The sequence below is a fragment of the Coturnix japonica genome, unplaced genomic scaffold (genome assembly GCF_054131305.1).
Source record: "Coturnix japonica strain WE unplaced genomic scaffold, WE-NBRP24 Scf047, whole genome shotgun sequence".
Classification (NCBI taxonomy): domain Eukaryota; kingdom Metazoa; phylum Chordata; class Aves; order Galliformes; family Phasianidae; genus Coturnix; species Coturnix japonica.
Genome location: NW_028188950.1, coordinates 1,625,049 through 1,644,407, shown reverse-complemented (window position 1 = coordinate 1,644,407; position 19,359 = coordinate 1,625,049). Strand labels below are relative to the sequence as shown.

General features: G+C 48.1%; 1 protein-coding gene across 1 annotated transcript in view; it reads right to left on the bottom strand.

The window, feature by feature from the left end:
- LOC146752298 (myosin-binding protein C, fast-type-like) overlaps window positions 1–13,078 on the bottom strand; it is a 62,343-nt gene extending 49,265 nt beyond the window's left edge. The window contains exons 1-2 of the mRNA XM_085532050.1: window positions 12,972–13,078; window positions 12,497–12,761 (exon numbers count right to left, since the gene is read on the bottom strand). Of these exons, the coding sequence (XP_085388176.1) occupies window positions 12,497–12,761; window positions 12,972–13,005 (299 nt within the window). The 5' untranslated portion in view covers window positions 13,006–13,078. The remainder of the gene's footprint in view (window positions 1–12,496; window positions 12,762–12,971) is intronic.
- Between the last annotated feature and the right edge of the window lie 6,281 nt (window positions 13,079–19,359).

The following is a 19,359-nucleotide window of genomic DNA, read 5'->3' as shown; positions in this document are numbered from 1 at the left end:
ACACATAGTACCAGAGGTGCTTTCTCTCACCATCCCTCAGCAAAGGCACTGCCCCAAAACAAACTGTGCGATCAACCCACCAAATGACAGAAGCACAAAATCATTTATCTGAAATGAATCTGAAAATATCTGGCAAACCAATACCCTTCATAAAAAGAGGAAGAGATGATTAAACAAAAAAATACATTCTATTTCCTCACAATTATTGGGTTCAACTTCAGGCATCTTTTTATTCACTCAACATATCCTTTAAAAATCAGGTCACAGTAGCAGCCCCTGTTTTGTTACACAAGATGAAGAGCAGTCATGCCCTGCCCGGCATTAGAGTTCTCATCACCTGTTAACTCATCTGCGAGCTCATATGCAGCAATAATGTATAGATCAATCAGGAAATTAAAAAACAAATAAAAAACCAGCAGGATGCCATAAATGTTGCACTGTTTCAGCAACAGGAGATAGTATTTACCTATTTGTGGCATTCGACTCTCTAAGACAAGATCAAACCATTTCAGAAACAATAAATGTCAAAAACCCTCTCAAATCTGTATCAAAGAGCATCAAGACCTCCAAAACATTGTACCCTAGAGCTTAAACTCTCAGGAAAGAAGATGACACATACATACAAGAAAATACTTTAAGGCTGTCAGAGAGAAGGCACCTACTACATTAAAGCATTGCAACTCGATCCTTGCAACACTGCAGTACTTGCAGTCTTTACAGTTAGCTGAATTCCATTTCTAGACCATCAGAAGAGCAGTAGAACAGGTGCCATTTGTAAACAGCGAGCTCTTCAGGAGTACAAGATGGATATTAACACTACCCAGCAAATGCATGCCTTGGGCAACAAATACATGAGCTCTACTTCACAGTGTCAATTGATGTGATATCTAAAGTATTCATAAATAATATCCACATATACTATTGGTTCCATTTAAATCTAATCAGAACTTGGTACAGTGTATATTAACAGTAATTGCAAAAACGGATTTCAAGTTAAATTTTTCAATACATGGTCCTTCTACAAGGAATATAATGATTACACCCTAAAACTTCAAATAGCATATCCATGCATCATTTAGATTGCTCAGAGGGATTAATAATTCTTTTGACAAATGAAATGGATGCGACAAAAGACAGAAAGTACTGATCACAAAAGAACATTACGTGCGTGAAAACAGAGGACACTCAAAGTCCATGACGTGTTAAATCGCCACTAAGATCATCACATCCATCTATCAGAGACAAACATGAACTTTTATTGAATACTACACGCCATACGTGTTTTGCATGTGTGTAATGGCCAGGGAGACCTGAGGGGGATCATGGGATCACATGGCTGAGGCCCCGCTCTGGTAGGAAACACCCATGCCAAGCACAGGAGATGTGGGGAAGGGAGAGGGCAGCGGCACTGGGAAAAGCCCAGAAACTTGAGCTGGGGCTGGAGCACGTGCTGCGGGTGAGGACGGCTCACTGTGATGACCCAGCAGTGGACTGCGGCATCGCTGTGAGACGGGCAGTGATGTACCCAAGCGAAGGTCAAGCGAAGGTGACGCCCAGCAGCTTGGCCAAGCCATGGTTGGAGACATCACCAGGCAACAACGGATTGTGACCCCATAGGCCACGCCGGCTTTGACGCGGGCGCAGCAGCTCAGCCCAGCAGTTCGTGCCTGGCCTCCGACCGAGCGTGTGTGCGAGGACTGGAGTGTGGACAGGGCGAGCTTTGGTGCTGGAAAGTGCTCTGGGTGCTGTTAGCACAGCTCCCAGCGGCCTTCTCAGAGCCATTTGTTCTTTCCCCGAGCCTGCCGGGAGCAGGCAGACGGGACATCCTAGAGAAAAAAGCGTGTGCAGCAGCACAGGTAGGCGGCACAGAGACTGGCAGCAGGGGGGCACAACTTGAGGGACCCTTCCCAGGCCGGAGTCTGACTAATGTCTCTTGTCCTCTTCCAGCGTGTCACCTGCTGCTGCTGCTGCAGCGTTAGTGCTGGGGAGCACGTTACCATCTCCCGCTCCCACTGGCCCACCGCAACTGGTGGAAGGATGGAGGCAGAGTTTGAGACCCGCTGCCCCGTGTGCCTGGAGAACTGGGACAGCGCAGCATACGCCATGCCTTGCTGCCACCAGTTCTGCTTCCGCTGCATCCAGCGGTGGACAAGCACCAGGCCCCAGTGTCCGCTGTGCAAACGGGATGTGAAGACCATCATTCACTCCGTGCAAGCGGACGACAACTACAAGGAGGTGGAGGTCAGACCAGCTGCACAGGCATCCGTTGCTACACGGAGACCCGCACTCCACCACGCAGCCCGGCCATGGCCTGCAGTGCCCACGCATCCTCTGGGCGGCCTCTCCCCTGCCACCTGGGCTTCCCTCTTCAGGGAGCAGCCGGCCCTGCTGCGGCCCCTGCGGTCCTGGCTGCGCCAGAACCTGCACCGCATCCTGGGCACCGAGGGGCCACAGGCAAATATCCTGGTTGACAGTGTCATCTGGGCCCTGCTCCTCGTAGGCTTGGCAGAGGGGATCCTGATAGAAATGCTGGATCCTGACCTGCACGGCCACACGGTGACCTTTGTGAGGCACTTCATCGCCTTTGCGGTGCGGAGGTGCAGCCGGGTGGCAGGCCGCTTCCTGGGCCTCAACATCCCCCCTGCTCTTGGGGCACAGGAGGCCACAGCAGCAGAGCCCAGATCTGCCACACCAGAGGAGCCACCTGTCCCTGGCTCAGCACCCTCCAGCAGCCCTGCCAGCTCCAACAGGGACGAAATGCTGGGCAGGGCAACACAAGAGGTTCGTGGGCATCCCAGCCGCCCACACGGCAACCCTGCAACTGTCACCACAGAGCTGGCAGCGCCTCAGGAGGAGCCAGGAGAGCCTGTGGCAGGGCCCTCCGGCACCAGCCCACCTGAGGGGACCCGGCGAGCCCCGAAGAGGAAGGCCGGCGACTCACAGGCCTCAGCACCATCAAAGAAGAGGCCACCCCGCCGGCAGCAATAGAAGAGCCCATGGGGCAGCTGAGGAGGCTGGGGCCAGGCAGCACCTGGGACGCACACTGGCCCCAACGGACCATTGTCATCACCGTCCAATTCAACCTCAAATAGAAAACAGAAAGACTGCAAACAATAAATTAACATTGAAAACAATTGAAAAACAAAGTGTTGGTATTGAGTGTTGGTATTGATAACGGCACAGCTGTTGACGCTTCCCCATCCTTGACGCTCTCTCCCCTTTTTCCTACTGCCGTGCAACTGCTGCCACTGTTGCATTCCAGACACGAACCCCACGGGCTTCAGAGAGGGCAATGGCAAATCTCTGCTCCTGGGGACCAACATCCACAGGCCGTGCTACAGCTGGGGTCAGCCAGATGGAGCAGAACCACCAGTCCTGCTGGACACCAGGCTGAACCTGCAAGGAACCCACCCGGGCTGCCTTGCCGAACGCTGTCCTGGGCTGCGTGAGGCCAGGTGCCACCCGTGGGTGAAGGGCGGTTATCCCGCCCTCTGCTCAGCCCTGAGGAGGTCACAGCTGGAGCGCTGGGACCGCAGCTGGGCTACCCAGCACAGGGGATAACAACACACTTCTTCCCATTACGAGTGGACCATTCGCTTCTACCACTCCAGATCCGCAGCCCATCCCTGTACAACCGCTCTTAAGTAGGGACCTATACACTTCCTTCTTTGCAGGCATTTGAAATGTCTCTACAGAAGACAAAACCAGACAAAAATCTTTCCGTGCCTATCCACACCACGTTCCTAAGACAACACAGCTGGTTCTTAAACACGGTAGTACGTACCCTTGGTTTACTGCACATCTGGTTAACAGAAAGTTCTCCAGCCTCACTACGGAATAAAGAACTCCACCGTCATTCCCATGCTCCCTATGAAGCATACTGAGCTCCAACACTCACTCAGTCCCTCACTCAATCTTCCCCCTGCTAATGTTCTTCCATCTAATTCCACCTCACATCACAATACAAGCTGTCACAGCCTGGTGTACAGTCTCATCAAAGGGAACGCTGCTTGTTTGCCATCAGAATTCATTCAAAAATGAAACAATTCAACAACCATCAACCACTACTTCTCATATTACCTACAGGCAACAATGCCTGAAGAACTGGAGTGTCAGATGGCATGCAAGACATTAGAAGTTGGCTCGTAGGAATGAAAGAATTTCATGAGAGAACGGGGCTAATGACACAAGGAGCGCCATAGACATCAAAGATAACCACTGGAAGAACCGATGGGATTAATAACTCTTTTGACAAATGAAATGGATGCGACAAAAGACAGAAATTACTGATCACACAAGAACATTACGTGCGTGAAAACAGAGGACACTCAAAGTCCATGACGTGTTAAATCACCACTAAGATCATCACGTCCATCTATCAGAGACAAACATGAACTTTTATTGAATACTACACGCCATACGTGTTTTGCATGTGTGTAATGGCCAGGGAGACCTGAGGGGGATCATGGGATCACATGGCTGAGGCCCCACTCTGGTAGGAAACACCCATGCCAAGCACATGAGATGTGGGGAAGGGAGAGGGCAGCGGCACTGGGAAAAGCCCAGAAACTTGAGCTGGGGCTGGAGCACGTGCTGCGGGTGAGGACGGCTCACTGTGATGACCCAGCAGTGGACTGCGGCATTGCTGTGAGACGGGCAGTGATGTACCCAAGCGAAGGTCAAGCGAAGGTGACGCCCAGCAGCTTGGCCAAGCCATGGTTGGAGACATCACCAGGCAACAACGGATTGTGACCCCATAGGCCACGCCGGCTTTGACGCGGGCGCAGCAGCTCAGCCCAGCAGTTCGTGCCTGGCCTCCGACCGAGCATCTGTTTTCCCAACAGATGTCAGGATGGTTGAAGTCCCCCACCAGGACAAGAGTCTGTGAGCCAGACGCCTCACGCATCTGGAGCAAGAAAGCCTCATCAGCAGCCTCCCCTTGATCAGGTGGCCTGTAGTATACCCCTAATACCAGCTGACCTTTATTAGTCCCATCTCTAATCCTAACCCACAGGCTCTCAACCTGTTCTTGACTGTTTCTCATGGGGAGCTCCTCACAGTTTATCCAATCTCTGACATAAAGGGCGACTCCCCCAACCTTCCTACCTCGCCTATCTCTCCTAAAGAGCCTATAGCCATTGATGGTAGTATCCCAATTGTGGGAGTCATCCCACCATGTTTCTGTGATAGCAACAATGTCATAATTTTCAGAGTGCATCACAGTTTCCAGTTCCTCCTGCTTGTTACTCAGGCTCCGTGCATTAGTATAAAGGCACTTCAGCCGGGCTGTCCGGCTGAAGTGTCCTTGCACTTTGCTGTGTTGAACCTCATTAGATTCACCTAGGCCAACCTCTCGGTTGAGCTCCCTCTGAATGGCATCCCTTCCTTCCACTGCATCAGCCGTAACACTCAGCAAACAGCAGAGGGTGCACGCGATTGCATCATTGGTGTCACTGATAACCATGTAAAAAAGCACTGGTCCCAAGACAGATTCTTGGATGACACCACTTGTTATCGGCCTCCACCTGGACATCGAACCATGAATCACCACCCTCTGTCTGTGGCCTTTCAACCAATCCCTTATCCACCAGGTGGTCCACCTGTCAAATCCACATCCCTCCAGTTTAGAGATAAGGATGTGGTGGAGGGCAATGTCAAAGATCTTGCTCAAGTCCAGGTCAATGACATCTGTTACCTTCCTTTTGTCCACAAATGCCATCACTCCATCATAGAAGGCCACCAGACTGGTTCGGCATGGCCTTCCCCTGCTAAAGCCACGCTGGCTGTCTTGGATCACATGCTCATTCCTTATGTGATCAAGCATGTCTTTGAGGCAGATCTGTTCTTCACCATCTTCATCACAGTTACACATTTGAATCAAATAATTGGTGTTCCTGTCACGAAGAAAACCTCTTTATCTTCTACTCCTGCTGCACTTCTGTGCTTTCACCAGAAGCAAAGGGAGAGGCCACCTCCTAGATCCAAATTTTAAGAAACCAACACCCAATAGTTGTCATCTGAAGTAAAATAGCAGAGAAATTAAGACGACTCTTCTGCATCCAGCTTGGATCACTCCCTCACTCAGGCACACCACCATCAGATCAAGGAGATGCTGCCTTCAGCTTAGAGACTGTATGGGAAATCACAGCTTGAACCTCTGATTAATCAGCTGAGGCAAGTGTTGGGTCAGCTGCGGAAGCACAGGTGAGAGTAATCTAGCTGTGCTCCCAGAAGGGGTGGACCTCGACTCAACCTCCTCTGAGACCTCATTTAAAGGCTGACCACCACTGAGGCAGCATCTCTTGGAGATTGCTCCCCAGTTGAGACTGCCTCAGCTTTCTGGTCAAGGTATCGATATTGGTGAGTTTCCCTTTGCTAATAACCTTTGACTATTTACCACCATCTTGGTTAACATCTTTTTATTAGCCACCCTTACAGAGACAATAAGGGTTTGGGCTTCCAAACTCTCAGCAAGCATTTGGATCAGCCAGCTTCCTGCTGGGGAGCCCCCTGCATCACTGCTGCCTATTCTGGTACCAGACCCGCAGATGTTTCAGAGCTCATTAGCATGGACTTCCTTCCTCCCCTCAGCAGCTGCTCCTGCGCTCACCTTCATTCCTACTCAGATACCGGCCGCTTCCAGCACCAGCTGACCTGCAATTCACAGAAAGGAAAGGTGGGAGTCATGCAAACGCACAAGCCCAAGGCTGCGTCACCACCACGTATGGCAGCCTCGGGAAGTCAGCTGAAACTACAGCCTTTGTCAGAATGGAGACAGGCACTGTCAATTCAGTGTGACCTCTGAACTCACTGCCACCATCAGAAATGGGCACTGAAATCGCTCACTTCACTGCAGCTGGTTACCTCCAAATTCTTTTGCTTTTGGGAAAATGCGGACACGGAATTGAAGGACACTAGAAAAATGACATCAACTTCATTGTAGGTGGTTAAGCAGGACTTGAGCAAGAAAAGCTTCTCAGCTCCTTGTAAGGCACTAAGTGATGGGATATATCCCATACCTGCAGAAATCCTGACCTCTGCCACAGGTGCCTGAGTGACACAAAAGTTGAGCTGCCCATTCAGAAGCACGTGGGGCAGGCCATGGAGCGGTTGGTTACATACCAACACATGAACAGGCACTTTCCCATTGGAAGGGAAATCCCTTCTCCCTGCCATGCCATGCCCACACCGCTCCTCAGGGCTGCACTGACAGCACAGACAGAATTGAAACATCTTTTGTCATCATTGTGGTTTTTCACAGACCCAGACAATGAGATACTGGGTTGCTGTGTGGGTTCCCAGGCGGCACTGCCATTTCCAAGCCATTGCTTCCTAGGAGCACAGAAAGGAAAACGCCTGAACAAAATTTCACCCAGAGATTGCTGTTTTACCATTCTTCCATGCAAAACAGGAGGACAGTACAGCGGATTTGTGCAGCTGCATCAACACCCTGGGTGCTAAAGGAATGCAAAGACAGAAATATCAAACCTACAAGGAGGGAAGCTATGTTTAGTAATATCTTTTCTCATTTACAACAGGCAGTTGGCACTACTAAAGGAAAATCCCAGGCCTCAGGTTCTGACAGTGCGACAATCTGGCACGGACTCAGATGTGAGTGATCCAAATGGTTTATTCCAGGTTCTAATACCACTTCTGTGAATTCACACGTTTTCTCTCTTAACTTTCCCACAGCCTTCACATGTCCACAGAACATCCCACAAACTCTCCTTTACGGCGCACGTAGGCACTCATCCCACCAGAGCCATCAGTCATTCCTAGCCATGTGCTTCTCCTCCAGTCACGGACAGTATCACACGGCCATAATGCATCTTAAATGACTTAGTTTTTCTGTTCTTTCTGGAGGTGTCCTTGGTTCCTAGCCTTACCTTCTCATGCCGTTCATCTTCCTCTGCAGCTCCTGCTCTGAAGAGTCTTCTTATGTTCCCACATGACAGGAAGAAAATGAAGACACAACCCCTGCCACCAAGGTCAGCTCTGCAGCACACGTTAGCTGAGGAGCACTTGGCTACTCATGCAAACTGCACAGTGCCAGGAAGATTGTTACATGTTGCACTTCTTCTTCTCCTGGCTCAGAAATTAAATTTTCTACCTAGAAAATGGAAAACAAACAAACAAGCAAACAAAAAACAACAACAACAAAAAACACCTCACCTGACATAAAGGAGACATGATTGTTACTATGGAATTCCGGAGGGCAAGGTATTTGCCCTCTCTATGAAGAAGCTGACTGCAAAGGACTAAGAACAGCCACGATCACGTTGAGAACTTGCGGGTAAAATTCGGGACTGAACCAATAATGGGCTTCTGGAGGTGAGGGTCTGCTCCAGGCCGCCTGGTCAAGGGAGCCTGTTGATGGGCCCTGCTTACTGCAGCTACCAGAAGCACCGCGCTCACTGACTCTCAACTTGATGGGGGATTCCAGTCAGGCTGGGAAATCAGCATGGCTGGCTGCAAGCTGTCTGAGAGACTGCTGGACTGCACTGGGAATAACTTTGTGGGCCAAGCATTAAGCACACCAAGCAGAAGGGAAGGTATTGGACAGACCGACCAGAGGTCAAGCGTTGCTGGACCTGCTGCTCACCAACGCTGAGGAGATCATCAAAGGCGTCAAGGTTGGAGGCTGCCTGGGCTCCAGCGATCATGCCCTGGTTGAGTTTGTGATCTCAAGCGATGTGGGCCTGGCAAAGAGCAGGACCAGGATGCTCAACTTTAGAAGAGCAGACTTCAAGCTACTCAATGGAATGCTGGCCAAGATCCCCTGGCGCGCTGCCCTCAAAGATAAGGACGTTGAGGAGAGCTGGCTACTGTTCAAGGATGCCCTCCTGGCAGCACAAGAGGTCTCCATTCCCCTGATTAAGAAAGTGGGCAGGAGAGGTAGAAAACCGGCATGGCTCAGCAAGGACCTGCTAAGAGAACTGAGGGTGAAGAAAGGGGTGTACAAGCTCTGGAAACAAGGCTGTGTCACCCGGGAAGAATACAGGGATGCCGTCCGAACTTGCAGATGTGGGATCAGGAAAGCCAAGGCTCAGGCAGAACTGAACTTGGCGAGGGATGTGAAAAACAATAAGAAAACCTTCTACAGGTACATTGGCCAGAAGAGACAGGCCAAAATGGGCGTGCCTACTCTGGTAAATTTAAAAGGAGAAATGGCTTCAACAGATGAAGAGAAAGCTGAGGTGCTGAATGAGTTCTTCACCTCGGTCTTCACTGGTGGCCAGGATTCTAGTCTTTTTCACGTCCCTAAGTCTTGCACCCCCATACCTCCATGTGGGGACCAAGGAGGTAAATTCCTCCCCACTGTAAGGGTAGAGCAAGTCCGAGAGTGCCTCCTTAGACTGAATGAGTATAAGTCTATGGGGCCAGATGGCGTGCATCCCAGGGTCCTGAAGGAGCTGGCTGAGGTGGTTGCTGAGCCGCTCTCCATCATATTTGAGAAGTCGTGGCTGTCAGGTGAGGTCCCGGATGATTGGAGGAAGGGTCACGTCACTCCCATTTACAAGAAGGGGAGCAGGGACGACCCGGGTAACTACAGGCCGGTGAGTCTCACCTCTGTGCCTGGGAAGATTATGGAACAGATCCTCCTGGACAACATGCTTGATCGCATAAAGAACAAGCATGTGATCCGAGACAGCCAGCATGGCTTCACCAGGGGAAGGTCATGCTTAACTAATCTTGTGGCCTTCTATGATGGAGTGACGGCGTTGGTGGATGAAGGGAAGGCGACCGATGTCATTTACCTGGACCTGAGCAAGGCCTTTGACATGGTCCCCCATCACATCCTCATCTCCAAATTGGAGGGAGGTGGATTTGATGGGTGGACAACTAGATGGATAAGCAATTGGTTGAAAGGCCGCAGACAGAGGGTGGTGGTCAATGGCTCTATGTCCAGGTGGAGGCCGGTAACGAGCGGCGTCCCTCAAGGGTCTGTCTTGGGACCGGTGCTCTTTAACATCTTTATTAATGACATCGATGAGGGAATGGAGTGCACCCTCAGCAAGTTTGCTGATGACACCAAGCTGAGTGGTGCAGTCGATACGGTGGAGGGAACAGATGCCATTCAGAGGGACCTTGACAGGCTGGAAAGCTGGGCTCGGGTGAACCTAATGAGGTTCAACACGGCAAAGTGCAAGGTTTTGCACTTGGGCCGGAAGAACCCCAGGCACCTGTACAGGCTGGGAGGAGTTGTCCTTGAGAGCAGCTCGGCTGAAAAAGACCTAGGGGTCCTGATAGATGAGAAACTTAACATGAGCCAGCAGTGCGCTCTGGCAGCCCGGAAAGCAAATGGGATCCTGGGCTCCATCAGGAGAGGGGTGGTCAGCAGGGATAGGGAGGTGATCGTCCCTCTCTACTCTGCTCTTGTGAGGCCCCATCTGGAGTACTGTGTCCAGGTGTGGAGCCCTCAGTACAAAAAAGATATGGAAATTTTGGAAAGGGTCCAGAGGAGGGCCACAAAGATGATCAGGGGGCTGGAGCACCTCCCCTATGAGGACAGGCTGAGGGAGTTGGGTTTGTTCAGCCTGGAGAAGAGAAGGTTGCGAGGTGACCTCATTGCAGCCTTTCAATACCTGAAGGGAACTTACTCCCAGGAGGGGAGTAAACTCTTCGAAAGGGCTGATAATAGCAGGACTAGGGGAAATGGTTTTAAGTTGAAGGAGGGAAGATTTAGGTTGGATGTCAGGGGAAAGTTCTTTACTAGAAGGGTGGTTAGGTCCTGGAACAGGCTGCCCAGTGAGGTTGTGGATGCCCCGTCCTTGGAGGTGTTCAAGACCAGGTTGGACAGGGCCCTGGGCAACCTGATCTAGTAAATGTGTATGTTTGGTGGCCCTGCTAGGCAGGGGGGTTGGAACTACATGATCCTTGAGGTCCCTTCCAACCCGGGTAATTCTGTGATTCTGTGATTCTGTGAAGGGAAGCATTACTGGACATGCTGCACAGCAGGGGTTAAGACTGGAGGTGGTCAGGGCTGTAGTGACCATGCCCTCCTAGAGTTCCTCATCTCAAGGAATGCGGGCCTGGCAAAAAGCAAAGTCAGGACCCTGAGCTTCAGGAGAGTCAGCTGCAGGCTGTTCAAAGAATTCTTGGACGAGAGACACTGGAAAACTGTTCTTAGGGGCAAAGGGTTCAAACATCCCTTTGTGTGCACCTGTGTGCAGCCCAACTCCTCAGCACAGCCCTGTGCAAGCACACATTTGTGCCACCGCATCCACGCACTATCTATGTGCTCACACACACTCACACAACCACATCCCTTAGTGCAGCCCTGTGCGCACACACACTCACACATGTGTAACCCCTTCCTTTCACTCCCAAAGTGCACGCACACACCGGTACCACAATGTCCTTGTGCAGCTCCAACACTCTGCACACCCCTGTGCACGTACATATATGTGCATGCTCGTCCTTGCACACATACCCACAGACCTACACACACCTGAGCAACACCACTGGTTTGTACACTCATGGACACAAATGTGTGTACAACACCATCCATGCACAAATACACACACACACACACATGGATCCCCACTGCTTTGCACAATGCTGTGCACACTCACGTGTGTCATGCACTGATTTCCCATCCAGTCCTCGAGGGGTCACTTACTTAGGACAGGAGTGCAGGGGAGCAGCCAGAAGCTGTTTGCATTTCCTGCTGTCTGCTGGGCAGCTTTGCTGGAGATGCTTGAGTTGCTTTGCTTTTCCTTGGGAGGTGGGAAGGAGCTTTGAATTTGAGGCACATCCCGTGCCAGAGCATCCCGATGGCACAAGGGGGATCAGGGCCCCTCTATTGGTTACCTCGGTGGCTTGCAGCAACTGGAACTTTTTGCCTATTGAGAAAGCTAAAAAGTGTGTGTTCCTCCTGACCCATATCAACAAAAATCTCAACCATAAAAAAGAGACGTCTTCGTATTCAAGCAAATGACAACAGTAAGACCATGCATGTTGTTTTGTTGTATTTCCTCTGTAATCATGGGGAGGATATGAAGAAGTGGTATAATTCATCCACTTCTGCACTTCAGGCACAAGTTCCTTAGAATTGGAAGAGACCCTTAAAGGCCATCTAGCCCAGCTCCCCTGCAATAAAAAGGGACATTCACAGCTAGATCAGGTTGCTCACAGCCTGGTCATTAGTCATCCCAGAGGCAAAACACACACTGAATGATCTCTCCTTCAGTCATAAATCCTTGGAGACAACAGCATTGACACTGCATGTTACTGAAGCAGTAAAAGAAATTGCTCCTGTAACTCTCCTTGTGTTAAGTAAAATGATGATAAAAAGCAATGGAATGCTTTGGCAGGACACCAAAACCATCCTCCTTCCTTGATATCTGCTGCAATGGAACCTTCCACTGGAAGAAAGCCTCTGATGACTTGTCACCCCAGAGAGGTCAGCTTTAGAAGCAGGACTGCTGCACAATAGAATGAACTGGAGCTCCTTAGCATCTCTTACATCCAGGAGGGGTGTGATCAGACCCACCTATCACCTTCAGGTGCGCTTTCTGACACCTTGTCTGACTTCACTGTCACTGTGCCAGCATCCTCAGGCTTAACCTGCTTCATTGTCAGTGTGCAGCAATTGCCAACGTTCTTGATGTCATTGTAATTGTTGGTGTAAAGGAGGTTGCCATTCAGGAACCATTCCACGTCCTCGTCATTATGGGACAGCTCGCAGGAGAAGACAGCAGAGCTCTCTTCTTCAATTTCTACATCCTGCAGGTGCTTCGTTACTTCTACATTGCGGGCTGTGGGGAAACAAGGTGAACTGTTACCACTGTTACTATAAATCATACTGGGATGTGGTAGAATGGTTGGACTAGATGATCTTTGTGTAATCATCTATGTGAAGATAATACATGTATAAAGTTAGCAGGAGAGAACGGCAGAAGTCAACCTCAAGAAGAGAAATCTGAGGTGAAATAGGACATGGAAGAGGCCACCCTCCCTGCTCATACCTTCAGCTGTCAGCATGGCCTCAGTCTCTGCCATTCCTGCCTTGCACTTGTACACACCAGCATCATCGGGCTTCAGCTTCAGAATTCTGAGCTCTACTGAATGCTTATCCCTCTTGATCTTGTACTTCTCAGAGGGCTCGATGGGTGTGCGGCCCTTGAACCATTTCACAACCTTTGGAGAAGGCCTGAAGTCACAGGACAGGATGACAGAATGACGTTCCAAAGCTGTCTTGTCCTCCAACTTCCTGGTGATTTCTATATGGTAATCTGCAAAGCAGGGGTGGAAGAGAAGAAAGGATGAGGACAATTGGAAGAAGAGGAAAGTCTCTTGCGTGTATTCCATTCCAATTAATGTCAAGTTCACAATGGTTCTTTGAACGACTCTAAAGATAAAACAAACGATTGTCTATAGGGAATGCCATTGACTACATTTCTATGAAGTAATACTGTACAGTATCTACCAAATGCAAGGTCCAGCTCTTGTTCTGTGCTTATTAAATTGCTCCCAGTTGAGGCTTTTATTCAAATAAGAGTGAGTTGAAATTATAACAAGTACTTTAGGATGTGAATGGATAATCTTACGCTGGGGACAACAGCAGATAAAAAGCCTGCAAGTTTCTTTCAGATGAAATCAATGACAAACCGCACCAAATTTAGGTGCTACCAAACTTAACCTTGTCTAGTTCAGAAATACAATTAATTTCACCTGATTTGACTTCTTTGCTATAGCCAAGGACAAAACCTCAGCTCTGTAAATCTGAATAGTAAGCACATCACAGCTATTCAAACACATCTTTTACTGAGATGCAGCTGTCTCATTTAGTGTCCAACGACTTTGAACTGGAAATGGAGCAGACCAAAGCAGAATCTAAACATGGCTTCTACAAGGACTGACCGAATGTGGCTGTCGTCACCATCAAAGTACCTGATACAGAAGGATCACACTCACTGTCAGACAAAACCTCTTTGGAGAGGTGAACTGACTGCCCTGTTCACCCCCACTTTGGAAATAACTGCACTCATTTCCTACCTGCTCCCAGCAGTGTGGGATGGTGGGATAGCATCACACTTCCCACACTAAGCATCCCACCATGTCACTTGTTCCACCTAAACCTCAGTCCCAAAACAAAAGGGGAACTCACTTCTGAACCCTCTTCACTTCATTTCAGATGTCTTATATGCTTGATCTCCAACTCACCCCCCACTCAGGAGAAAGATCCCCCGCTTACACCCTACCATCTTGTTGCATTCTGATGTTGTCATCAGCCTTCAGCTTGTTGTCCTCTTTGTACCACTGGGTCTGAACCTCATCGTGTGAAATCTCACAGACAAAAGATGCACTCCCATATTCATTCACTTCCACATCTTCCAGTGGTTTAACAACCTTGATATCTCCAGCTGTGAAACAGTAGAGACATATTTGTCAGGGTATTTCCAGAACTGAGTGCAGCATCTTTTCCTTACACATATTTGCATAGAAAATAAGTAGGATTATGTTTTATTCTAAACCATCATCCATTCCTGAGTCATTTCTCTCTTCAACACAGTCAATGCATTATTGCCCTTGAACTTAAAGACAGACTTACTAGCTACAATGGAGCTCCCTGCAAACAGTTTTCATGGAAACCAGAATCTCATTTATTCTAAAACCTTTCAAGCAAAATTAAGGGTAGAAAAACAATAGAACTGACTGAATCTTTAAGGTCATTTAGTTCCAGTCCCCCTGCTATAGGCAGGGACACCTCCCTCCACACCAACTCTTCTCCTCAGGGTCAAGGCTTCTCTCAAATCATTCTCCTCTAAGCCTGTGCCTGTGCTTGGGATTGCCCTGACCCAGGTGCAGGGCCTTGTACTTGGCCTCACTCAAGTTCATGAGGCTGCCAAGGGCCCACCTCTCCAGCCTGTCCAGGTCCCTCTGGGTAGCATCCCTTCCCTCTAGCACATCAACAGCACCGCTCAGCTTGGTGTCATCTGCAAACTTGCTGAGGGTTCATTTGATTCCACTCTCCATGTTGCCTACAAAAACGTTAAATAACACTGGTCCCAACACCACCCTCCACCTGGACACTCAGCTACTCACTGCAACTCTCTGAGTGTGACCATCCAGACAGTTCCCTATCCTGCAACTGGTCCATCCATCAAAACCATTTTTATCCAGTTTGGTGACCAGGATGTCATGCAGGACGGGATCAAATGCTCTGCACAAGTCCCAGTAGATGATGTCAGTTGCTCTCCCATTATCCACTGATACTGTTACTCCATCATGAAAGGCCACCAAGTTTGTCAGGCATGGCTTGACTTTGAGGAAGCCATATTGGTTACCACCAATTACCTCATCTTTATTTTCCAAACTATGCCAAGGAGAAATAGACAGAACTCTACAATGTCGTGTCACTACAAACCTATCTGAACCATTGGCTTCTCTGCATGCTCATCACTAGTCTCTCCTTAGCTTGTGTGCCCACAAACAATGTATGGGGAATGTCAGCCACAAATCTTACCTAGGGGACATCTTTGCTTCAAAATCCCTTGAACATCCCACAATCCCTTTTAACTCTCCAGGTCTGCATTTATTTATGTCAGAATCAGGCCATATTTCTGTGCTGCTATATCCCTTTCCTTCTGAAGGGCCTGGATACAACTTGGATTAACCTCAGGAGAAGAGTTCCTGTATAGAATCATAGATTTACCCAGGTTGGAAAAGACATTGAAGATCATCAAGTCCAATCGCAGCCTAACCAGTACCCTAACTCTAAAAACCCTACACTAAATCATATCCCTGAGTACCACATCCAAAAGGCTCTTAAACACAACCAGGGATGGCGATTCAACCACCTTTCTGGGGAGCCTATTCCAGTACCTAAAATCTCTAGTACCTAAATCTCTCTAAAAGAGCACAGGTATTAATCTGACCAGAAAGGTTCCTGTTTGTTCATAAAATGAGCCTTTTCCGCTCCATCTTGCATAGGCCACTGGGCACAGGGTAGCTGGGAGACCACAGAAAAAGTGGTTCTGTGAGCAATAGGGAAACTACTGCCTAATCCAACTCCTCCAATCTCTGCGCTCTGCCAGCATGTCTAAATAGGGTGGCAGATACACACAGGAGATAAATATTTCCACTTCCCTCAGCCAACACTGCTCTGAATTTCTATGGGACACACAGTTAGATGAAAAGGCATTTGACAAAGAAGGAAATGAAAGAGTTTAATCTGCTGTGTCATTCTCTCGGTAGCCAGAATAACTAACCCTCGCCAGTGTTAGTTCAAAGAATAGGCAGATTTTATCTCCTGACATGAGCAGTAATTCAAAGAAGCTGGTATATGATCCAGTATCCTGCATATTCACTGCAGGCAGGAAAAGACATTATGAGATAAGGGAGATCTACACATCACTTGTTATGAACACCTCATAAAGATAAAACCACACACAAGAGGAGACTTTAGGAAGAGGACCACTCTTGGACTACTTTCCAAGAGGCATCAATTAGTAACTCTCTTCGCTCATTTTTCACACTACTCCACAGTGTCCTCCTGAGCCCCCTTACTCCTGTTGCCAACTGCTGATGCAGGGAATCCTGAGGAACCAAGGATTCATAGTTGTTCCATCAGTAGTCCTTGGTCAGCTCTCCCTCCCTGCCCCTTCTGTTTTGATCCCACTAACCAAATTTTAGTTAGTCTGAAAAGAGGATGGAAACCTCCGCAGCAATTAGTTTCTAAATATCTTGCAATGGGCAGCTTGTAGGAGCCCCATCTCAATGCCCACAGCACAGGAGGCAGGACTGCTTAGCCCATGCACTAGTGCATTTACCAGCACAGATGTAAGCCCAGATCTATGCACACCAAATACAGGCTCTCAGTTTGCACAAGGAGGCATCCATGGAGCTGAAGTATTAGGCAGATATTGTGGTGGGGCAGCAGTTATTGAGACGCCAGACAGAAAGGACACAGATAACGTGGCAACTCAGCTTTACCATTATGACTGATGATGGAACATCTAATTTCACTGCTCAAAAGAGAACTTCCATATAACTGGAAAGAATGAAATTCACAGGGGAAACCACACACAGACACACACAAAAGCAATACAAAGGAGATGAAGGATGGTTCACATACTAGTGATTCACTCTGAGACGCAAGCAAATGAAAGAGTATCCCCAACCATTTGCCTCCTGAAATGCTAAGTATATAAACTCATTGCTGTGATAACTCTGCCAGACGTGAGTCATACACTGTAAAACCTTATGGGGTCAATCAGTTTAACTTCATAAATTCATTACACCAACAAAAACAGACCATCGTGTCCAGGCTGGTTCATTTCAGCTCTTCAAAGCTGTTGGTAAAACTGCCTGAGAGCTGAAATGCTTACCAGCAAAAGCTAAAAACTGTAAATCAAATGTAATAGGCTGGCTTTGTCTACTGTATAGAAATGATGCCTGAAAAAAAGAAAATAAAAAAGAACGTAAACCAGAACAAATGGAATGGCTACATAAAACAGCCAGTACTGAAACAGCAACCCAACCTGGTTGCAGAATGAGAGAGAAAATGAGAGTTCACCAAAGTCATGGGACAGGACACATGTTCATGTTCATGCTAACACTGAACCCAAGTGGCCACATGAGGACAGCATCTAGTAGGAAATCAGAAAAAAGCATCATTTCATACGTCCCTTGGGAAGGTGGCATCTACCAGGGCACAGCAGACCCGTGTGTTCAGTAACAAGTCTGATGCTTCAGAGCCCAATGATGAGCTACAAACTGGGGTTTAACCAATGCAACACATGGAGGGAAAATCTGTCTTGAGCATAAAGAAGAAAGAGAAAGGTATCCAAAAGGACTAACCAAGAAATGCCCAAACTGCCCATGAAGCATTTCTTCCCGTGGTGCAAAATACCACAAGAGGATTTATTTGCTCTTTCAGTTAAACATAAAATGAACCTTTAGGGTAGCTGATGTCTTGTCTTAGGCTGCTCAGCATGTGGATGTTCCCTGATCTTCATATTCACACTTGTGAATAATGAGACTTCTCTTATTTCCCTGGGAAGTAATGCCCACTTTTTTACTTTGACAGAGCTCCTTCCCATCCTAGAAGGGAAAATATCAAGTCAGATCTCCATTAGTCCTTCCATCTCTGCACTCAGCAAAGGGAGCCTTCAGATCTATGCTTAATTCACCCACTCCCCTAGAATTAATGGAACCGTGCTTACTGGAACATATGCTGAAGCTTAAGCACAGTGCAGTGTTTTCAACATGAAGGAATGGCTATAGAACATGCATAAATTCTGGCTGACCTATGACAGCTTAAAGCACTGCGGAGGACTGTTAACAAGCCTGTTTGGACATCACCTTGAATAAATGACGTTATCCCCAAGTAAGGGAAGGAACAGCTGAGCACCGGGGAGGTACACAAAGTGCCAGAGCAAATTCTCACACTGTCAGGTGCAAAGAAAACTGAGATTTCACCCCAAAAACCCAGTTCACAACAAGGCTACAAAATCCCGGCTGAGAATTTCTGTGTTAGACTTGAAGCTCAAGACTGTACTGTAGTTCAACCAACAATATTTTGTGCAGCATGACCTAAAAAGTTCACAATAAAACCAAAACAAACTTCAATTTCAACTTGATAAATGAACTCAGGACATAATAACAAAGAGTGCTGATCTGGGCAAATAAAAGAGCATAAAGAAAAGAGAGCAGTGAAAAAGCTATCAAGGAAAAGCTCAGACTCGCATCCCTTGGAAGTGAAATTAAAGGCTCTCATTCATTTCCAGAGAAGTCAGAAAGGAAAATACCATTACATGCCATACCTTGAACCACTTGACGTCCATGTTGGGCCTGGACAGCTCACACTCAAATGTGACCTTGTCCTTCTCAATGACGCTACTGTCTGCCAATGGTTTGCTGATTTTCACAGGCAATTCTGAGAAGGAGAAAGAAGAATGTGGATTTAGTTGGGAACTTAGTTTTGTTCATAACCAGGTCCATGGGTGCTGTTAAATGGATCCTTCCAGATGGAAAAAACATTTCAGGTGGCCTCCTAGATTTTACCCCTTTTTGTGTTGCACGCAAGACTGAAAAAAAAAATTACTTCTGCAAAGTTCTTCTTGTCATAAGGAAACAAATATTTGGGGAATGGCAGAACCAGGTAAAATTTTCCTTCACGTCAAGAAAGTATAAATTTCACTCTCATGCTCTTGGTGTGGTTTCTGCTATGATTATTTGGACTAATTAAGCTTCTCCCTGATGAAAGCCTAGAAGTATATCACAAGAAGGACCAACTTACCCGTGACCTTTTATTTGTCTTACTCAAGCATCTCCTCCTGACCAAAACTGACAATAAAAGATTCAGCCAGACTACAGGTTTGAGCAGCTGAGTTGTTTCTAGGATCTCCT